This window comes from Rhagoletis zephyria, unplaced genomic scaffold (genome assembly GCF_001687245.7).
Source record: "Rhagoletis zephyria isolate East Lansing unplaced genomic scaffold, Rhagoletis_zephyria_1.1 Rzeph_scaffold_07748, whole genome shotgun sequence".
NCBI classification, from domain to species: Eukaryota; Metazoa; Arthropoda; class Insecta; order Diptera; family Tephritidae; genus Rhagoletis; species Rhagoletis zephyria.
The window spans coordinates 1-7,636 of record NW_016164830.1 but is presented as its reverse complement, the minus strand read 5'-3'; the positions used below and the strand labels follow the sequence as shown (position 1 = coordinate 7,636).

At 40.8% G+C, this 7,636-nt stretch overlaps 2 protein-coding genes across 2 annotated transcripts; both read left to right on the top strand.

Annotated features, from left to right (window-relative positions):
• The first annotated feature begins 584 nt into the window (after positions 1–584).
• LOC108374473 (ras-related protein SEC4-like) lies at positions 585–1,397 on the top strand. The gene is made up of 3 exons (XM_017630448.1): positions 585–710; positions 1,087–1,232; positions 1,333–1,397. Exons 1-3 carry the CDS (start codon positions 652–654, stop codon positions 1,395–1,397), a joined length of 270 nt encoding a protein of 89 aa, XP_017485937.1. The 5' UTR covers positions 585–651.
• Position 1,398: 1 nt separating this feature from the next.
• Positions 1,399–2,584, top strand: LOC108374475 (ras-related protein Rab-18-like). Its single transcript, XM_017630451.1, has 2 exons — positions 1,399–1,646; positions 1,742–2,584. Exons 1-2 carry the CDS (start codon positions 1,407–1,409, stop codon positions 2,108–2,110), a joined length of 609 nt encoding a protein of 202 aa, XP_017485940.1. The 5' UTR covers positions 1,399–1,406; the 3' UTR covers positions 2,111–2,584.
• Positions 2,585–7,636: the final 5,052 nt, after the last annotated feature.

Sequence of the window (7,636 nt, the reverse complement as noted above, 5' to 3'; positions counted from 1 at the left end):
TGTCTACACGTGCGGTTTCTCGCATGCGTCGTCATGCGAGCGAGATTTGCCAGCACGTGAAGACGGCCGGTAAGTTTGTTTACTGGATATACGAGGTATAGGGCACTGTCACACGGTCATTATTTATTGACGTGATCCAGTATCTCGATATTTATTGACGGTGTAGCATGCAGTATTGATGGATCGTGATCCATATCGCAAAATTTCCAAAAATTTTGAAATCTGGATCGCGGATCGCAATACCATCAATAAATATTGAACGTGTAGCACTTTCAAAACGCGATCCATACATTTCGTCAGTACATCTTTTACTCTCATAATGCGAACATCGGCTCTGCCTTCGCTCTCGGGGCTTAAAATCTTGCAAAACAAATTTTAATTTACATTGTACATTTACATTCTGTAAATTATACGTACAAAATAAAAATATTTTCTTGCGTTATAATAAGCTTTCAGCACAAAAATTTATATCAATATTGACGCGATAAATATTGAACATGTAGCATTCGTGCGCGATCCATCAATCCATCAATATGGATCGCGATCCAAATATCGGGGTAATTACTGACGTGACAGAGCCCATATACTGTGGTTGATAAATATATTATTTTGTTTTGATATAATATAGAATCTTTGAATTATATAGTTGACATGAATGATAGAACAATAAAACTCTTGATAATTGGCGAAAGCGGTGTTGGAAAATCAAGGTAGGAAATCTGGCAAAATTATTACACCGTTTTAAGTGCAAAACCGCGTATCAGCAAAATGCAAAACCGCGTATGTAAAGTTGTAGAAATTATTTGCCAGAGCGTAAAAACACTCATATTTCAAAATGGTTCTCTTTTTTTTATAAAGCAATCGCATTTCTGGTGGGTATATTTCAGGACGAATGGATAAGGATTGAGCCAAGAGCTTGTGTGAGCAAATCCAATTTTTGGCAGCCAATGTCAGTTACGCGGTTTTGCAGAATGACGATACGCGGTTTTGTACTTTAAAGGAAGATTAACTGAAACGGATGATGTCGCAAAAAGAATTTTACATTACTTGTTGGCATGTAAATTACTCGCTAAATTTTATCTTCAGCCTCATCCGTCGATTCGTACACGATAAATTTGACGACAACTACGATGTTACTATTGGAATGGATTTCAAGGGCAAAGTGGTGAATATTAATGGGCTTGAATATAAGTTGGCTCTCTGGGATACTGCTGGTGCCGAACGGTTTCGGAGTCTTTTTATAAAGCAATCGCATTTCTGGCGGGTATATTTCAGGACGAATGGATAAGGATTGAGCCAAGAGCTTGTGTGAGCAAATCCAATTTTTGGCAGCCAATGTCAATTACGAGGTTTTACAGAATGACGATACGCGGTTTTGTACTTTAAAGGAAGATTAACTGAAACGGATGATGTCGCAAAAAGAATTTTACATTACTTGTTGGCATGTAAATTACTCGCTAAATTTTATCTTCAGCCTCATCCGTCGATTCGTACACGATAAATTTGACGACAACTACGATGTTACTATTGGAATGGATTTCAAGGGCAAAGTGGTGAATATTAATGGGCTTGAATATAAGTTGGCTCTCTGGGATACTGCTGGTGCCGAACGGTTTCGGAGTCTTACTCCAAGCTTTTATAGAAAGGTTTTATAACATAAAATCGTATATTAGTTAAAATTTTGTCTCGTGAAATTTGGTACATAATAAAAAAGTTATTTTTGTTTTTTTTTTACTTGTAGGCTTTGGGAGCTGTGTTAGTTTATCACGTCACGAACCGTGAATCCTTGGCTAAGTTGGAGACTTGGCTTGCGGAGCTTGAAAACTATAGTGATAATCCTAACATTGCCACTATTGTAGTTGGGATTAAAATCGACAGAGAGCGAATCATTAGTCGGGAAGAGGGACTCAAATTTGCGCGCAAACATAGAGCTCTATTCCTGGAAGCATCTGCAAAAGGATATGAATGTGTCGCGGATGTTTTCAAGGAAATAGTAGAAAAGGTAGTTGTACACTTATTGTGGGGAAATGTTAAGTTATTTGGGCAACGATTTTGTGGTGGTAGGTGGCGGAGGGGGAGGAGCCGTAGATTTTTCGCAAATTTATTGTAACCCTCACTAAGTATAATTCACCTTTCTGCGTTGCCGAAAAAGAGCAAATAAAGCGTAGACTCTTGTCTACAAGTGTATAAAAGTTTTTTGATTTGGGTGACGCGTTTGGGCTCAGCACCCCAAAATCGTACAAATAACTAAACCGAACCCCTTATTAAACATAATTGCAAATATAGTGACTCAAACAAATAACCACTTGTTGATTTTTTTTAAATAGTAGTGTTTTTTGAGCTAAATTTTTTTGTTATTTTTCTATAAAAATATCTTCCAAGGTTTAACCAAAGTCATAGTGTGAAACTTTATAACAAAATTTAGGAAAATTAAAAAACTGTCATCAAAGTTTCAACTCTATAATCTGAACATTTCTGTTAAAAAAGCACAAGGCCCCCTTGTTTTCAACAGAAATATATGCCCATTCCATTATTGCTGGCTGTCAAAAATGTTCACATTGTATACTTTGCATAAAACATTGAAATCACTCATTACCCTTATTATTGGTTCATTTAGAGCATGATACAAAAAAGAAGGTAGTTTCAATAAACAACTTTTGACGGATAGTAAAATTTTTCGAAGTTTCATAAATTGTGAGTATTCTCAACGGCCTTGCCACTTTGATAATATTAAAACAATATATCGGAGTATTTTCTTTCCCACATTTATACCAATTTAATAACATTTCAAATCAAAAATCATTATCAGTGCTTGGTAATTTTTTTACTTACGTGGTTCGCACCTTTTTTTATTAAGAATATATAAAATGTATAATGTTAAAGGAGACTTCATTGAAATTGCTCTTTATTTTATAATAAAAATCACGAGAGCATTATGTAGTTATTTTTTCATTTTCTTATTTTGAATGCAGTCTTGCGTTTTAAAAATCTAATTCTAAAGAATGCTCTTTCCAAATAAAATCTTTTTATAATCGCCAATCCCATGTGAATAAATTGATCTCATTACTTACCATGCAAAACAAAAACAAATTGGGAAAATAATTTTTTCGTGATTCTTGATGAAATTCGTGAAAATTTACTTTTAAATTTCTCATCAGATTTTGCAAAAAATTTGGCTTTGTGGTTAGCGTATCACCATTAGCTTCAATAAATTTCGAATTTAAAATTTCCAATGTTTGCAAAAAACTTGAATTCGGCTTGCGCAGACAGCCCTCCGATAAGCAATTAGCATAAGTATAATTTTGATCACTTTCTTCATCCGTTCTGAAACCTAGTTTCGTCAACCCCATTTTTGAGATTATGCATTAATTTTCAGGTTCATCATATTCGAAATCTTTGAGTGGAATAATGAAATCTTCTACTTAAGAAAAAACTATTACATCTCGTGATCAGGTAGCATGAATTTAATGAAATGTTATAATTTTATTAAAAGTTAAATGGTTAACAACAACAACGAATGTCATTAAATGAAACTACGGCTGCATTCCAAAACGCCAAAATACAAAGCATCAGTCTCTTTTATTTCTAAGCCTCAGCAGCTTGTAATGCCAAACGTGCGCAACCACGGTTAGATGCTAGTTTTCACTTAGGTTGCGCAAGGTAGACAAGGTGAGCTCTTCCTTAATAGTGTTGGGCCCCACTCCCAGGAAGGGCTCAGGGCCAACCGGAGTAATGGCTGCCGCCTCTCCAGCGAGACCGTCCGCCACTTCATTCCCCTCCATTCCCATATGGCCAGGCACCCATGATGCCAGTTTGATGTTGCTGTGCCTACCAAGGGAGTTGACCCTCTCTATAGGACCAGAGATGATTTAGTTTCAAAGGATAAAAGAGCCTTGAGTGCCGCCTGACTGTCACTAAGAATTACAATTTTCTCATTACGGTATCCTCTATTTATGATGGTCTCCGCACACAAGTAGATGGCGTAGACTTCCGCCTGAAATATGCTCGGATATTTCCCCATCGGGATTGAGATCCTGGACCTAGGTCCGGAGATACCAGCCCCTATTCCTTCCGGGGTCTTCGAGCCGTCAGTGTACCACTGCAGTGTACTCTCCTGAAGGAGTCTCTTAAAGGAGGAGGCATCCCAGGTTGCCTTACTGCTTAACTTAATTTTGAATCTCTTTTCAAAAACTATAGTTCTACAGATGTCATCCCTCGGAAGCAGGGCTAGCGGGAGCGAGGACACTATCTTCGCCATGTTCCTAGGAAATGACCTTACCTCTTCCGTATCCCTCTCTAGCGAAATTGTGTAGAGTTCTTTTGGCGACCTGTTCTATGGTTATATAGAGGGGCTCGAGTTCAAGGACCACTTCCAGCGCTGTCGTCCGACACGTGCGCATTGCTCCCCTTATGCATACACATGCCAGTCGTATCTTAGTGAGCGATTGTCTCACAGTAGCTAGAGTGGTTCATGAAACCCAAGCCACTGCCCCATATGTCACTATTGGTTGTACTATCATGGTGTAAAGCCATCTTAGGATCCTGGGGCTGCAACCCCAGGATTTTCCCGACAGACGCTTACACACCATTAAGGCTTTCGTGGCCTTGGATGTGGTCTCATCCACATGTTTCTTCCATAGAAGTTTAGGCCCCTATTGCGAGTGTCGACTGGCAGTAGAATAGAAATTTGTCGATCGAGTCGATCATCTTTTATTTTGCTATTGCGTAACTTGATCGATAAAAATTTGTACTATTGAGAATGGTTAACTGAATTGTAAACAGCTGTTTGTTTGTTTACATTTGTTTCTTTAGTGTTTCATTTACATCATTTTTAAAATAATTGCTTTTATTATAAAATTTAAAAAATTAATGCAGTTCAAATATGGTTTAGTGATGAGGAAGATGATGTGGAAGCTAATAGATTTGTAGAGTTGGCTAAAGCAAGGAGGGAATTACGAAACTCGTCGAATCCCTTGGAGTTGGAAGATGAAGTGTATGTACGTGAATCTTATGAATAGAAGTTACGTTCCAGATGCTTCACGGTTTGTAGGTCTTACAGGATTTGCAGGAAAAGCTGTTTTCCTCATTAATAAACTTTATGGAAGTTTAAGAAATACGGTACGGTTAAGCTATTTGTACAATGATGTTGGGTATTTGTCCCAACGCGTGACCCGAGTTTAAAAACTTTAACATAAAAATGTAGTGAAAGAATTAAACTTTAATTTAAAATAAAGATTTCAAATTTCCGAGCACTAGTTAATTAATAAATTATCCAGTTTTTCGGAAGCTTTGTTGGTTCTGCGCAAAAACACTGGATGACGTAGCCGGAGTTATATGCACAAGATATATTGCATATCGCCCCTACTCTTTCCGAAAATTCCTTTGCCTATGTCCTCATTCTCTTGCATCAGCTCGAACGACCGTGCAAGTCGCCTTTTGTTGCTTTCAATTTTTGATCTGTAATTCAGACACATACATACATATGTATATTTCAAAATCTTTTACATCTTCCAGTTTAATTGACTTACTTTTTATCCATTATAGTAACACTTTCTTATGTAAATTTTATAAACGCAAACCCGAACGACTAAAAAACAGCAATAGAAGGATGAGCGATCAAAAAGTATTCACAGTCGCTAATTGAACGACTAAGCGACACTCACAATAGCATCGATAATCGACAATCGGTGTTAGTGTCCAGGATTAGTCCTAGGTACTTCACTTCGCTGGCGATATTGGCCACGACCCCATCCAAGGTAATGTCCCTCATGCTCGGTAGGGCCCCTTTCCTAGTGAATGGAACGATGGCGGTTTTATCTGGGTTTATACTCAGCCCTAATTTGGCACACCATTCCTTTGTTAATCTTAAGCCTCTTTGAACGATGTCGCAGAGTGTGCTCTCAAACTTCCCTCTGGCTGTGATCACTATATCGTCCGCATAGCCTTGGCAGCGGATGCCATTGCCAGAGAAGCTGGAGGAGTTCATCCACTACTAGGCTCCATAGAAGGGGGATAGAACCCAAGGTGCAGTGTTAGGTTCTCTCCACCCTGTTGCAGCATGGCTGGCCGGACGCCATCCACCCCTGGAGATTTAAATCGCTCAAACGAGAGCAGCGCCCACCCGACTGAATTCTGGGTGAATAAACTCCAGGCCAGTTTCCAATCAGATGGTCGCGGCCTGGTCCGCTCATTTTCTGGCTCCAGATCAATGGGAGTGGCCTCCGGGAAGTGTGCCCCAAGCAGAGTGGTAGCTCTCTCTTCCAAGCTTCTAGTGTAGGTGCCGTCACTGCGTTTAAGCGCAAGTTCCGTTCCCACCGTTCCTCTAGCTAGAACCTTGTGTAGCCTCGCAGCTGCTGGGGTATTCGAAATACCTTCACAGAAGGTTCTGAAACTGGTTCTCTTCGCCTTCCTAATCTCCTTGCTGTAGATCGTTAGTTTAGCTGCATACTCATCCCAGCCTCCCGTACGCTTGGCCTTGTTGAAGAGTTTGCGTACCTCGTTCCGGAGTGCTGAGAGCTCCCTTGACCACCACGCGGTTTTGTTCACCACATTTGGTTTGGTCTCGGGGCAGCTGTAGTTAAAGGCGTCGGTCATTATGTCCGTTAGCCTGTTAACCTTATTTTCTAGCGAAATACAGCCCTCTCTTCTATGCTCTCTCTCTAAACCCGGTAGGTTTAAAGCTAAAAGGTCTCTATATTTGTCCCAGTTGGCTTTCCTGGGGTTCCTCATTGGTGCGTAAGCCTTGACCTCCGCTACCAGCACGAATTGGATAATTCTATGGTCAGACATGGAAGGCTCCGTGGACACCCTCCATTGTATGACCAGATCGTTACCCATATTGTTGCTGAGGGTCAGGTCAAGGACCTCCTGCCTTACTCTAGTGATGAATGTCGGGCTATGTCCCACATTATTTATGCTCAGATCTTCACTCAATATATACTCTAGTAACGACTCACCCCTTCTGTTAACGTCGGAACTTCCCCTCTCTACGTGGTGAGCATTCGCATCAGCGCCGAGGATTAGTGGAAGTCGGGCCTTTCTGCAGTTCGTCACCAGTTGTTTTACCTCTACAGGGGGTATGTTGTTGGTATCCCCCGGAAAATAAGCGGCAGGGAAGACTAGGTCCTTGGGTCTTCCGTCCACCCGAAGTGTCACCTGCACTGCCACTAGATCTTGCGTTAGGAACTCTGTAATGCAAAAATAATCAATATTGTTTTCTCAGCAGAGAGGTCCTATATTACCGTATTACTTGCTCCTTTGAGACCCCTTACTNGGTCCCATATTACCTTATTTCTTGCTCCTTTGAGGCCCCTTACCTGGCCTCTGTAAGTCCACGGCTCCTGAATAAGTAATATGCCCAGATCGTCCGTCGAAAACCTGCTTGCAATTACAGCCGAGGCTGCAATCGTATGATGCAGATTGATCTGGGCTACTTTCAAGGGCGGTCGGTACCTCATCATTGCTCGTCGAGGTCCGAGAGCCGTAAATCGCCTTCTCAAGCCTTCTCATGTCTAGACCCACCAGCAGCTCCTGTGTAGAGGGGACTTGCCCCTACGTGAGAGCCGCCGAGTTCCGCTCACGGGTGCCTCCCGGACTCGAAGGTTGGGTTTGAGGTGTGGGCTGATGGGCCGACGCG

Coding starts and splice junctions, on each gene's coding strand:
- LOC108374475 (XM_017630451.1), top strand. CDS start 1,407: ATGATGTCGCAAAAAGAATTTTACATTACTTGTTGGCATGTAAATTAC. Junction 1,647..1,741: donor CTCCAAGCTTTTATAGAAAG/GTTTTATAACAT, acceptor TTTTACTTGTAG/GCTTTGGGAGCTGTGTTAGT.
- LOC108374473 (XM_017630448.1), top strand. CDS start 652: ATGAATGATAGAACAATAAAACTCTTGATAATTGGCGAAAGCGGTGTT. Junction 711..1,086: donor AGCGGTGTTGGAAAATCAAG/GTAGGAAATCTG, acceptor TTTTATCTTCAG/CCTCATCCGTCGATTCGTAC. Junction 1,233..1,332: donor TGGTGCCGAACGGTTTCGGA/GTCTTTTTATAA, acceptor AATTTTTGGCAG/CCAATGTCAATTACGAGGTT.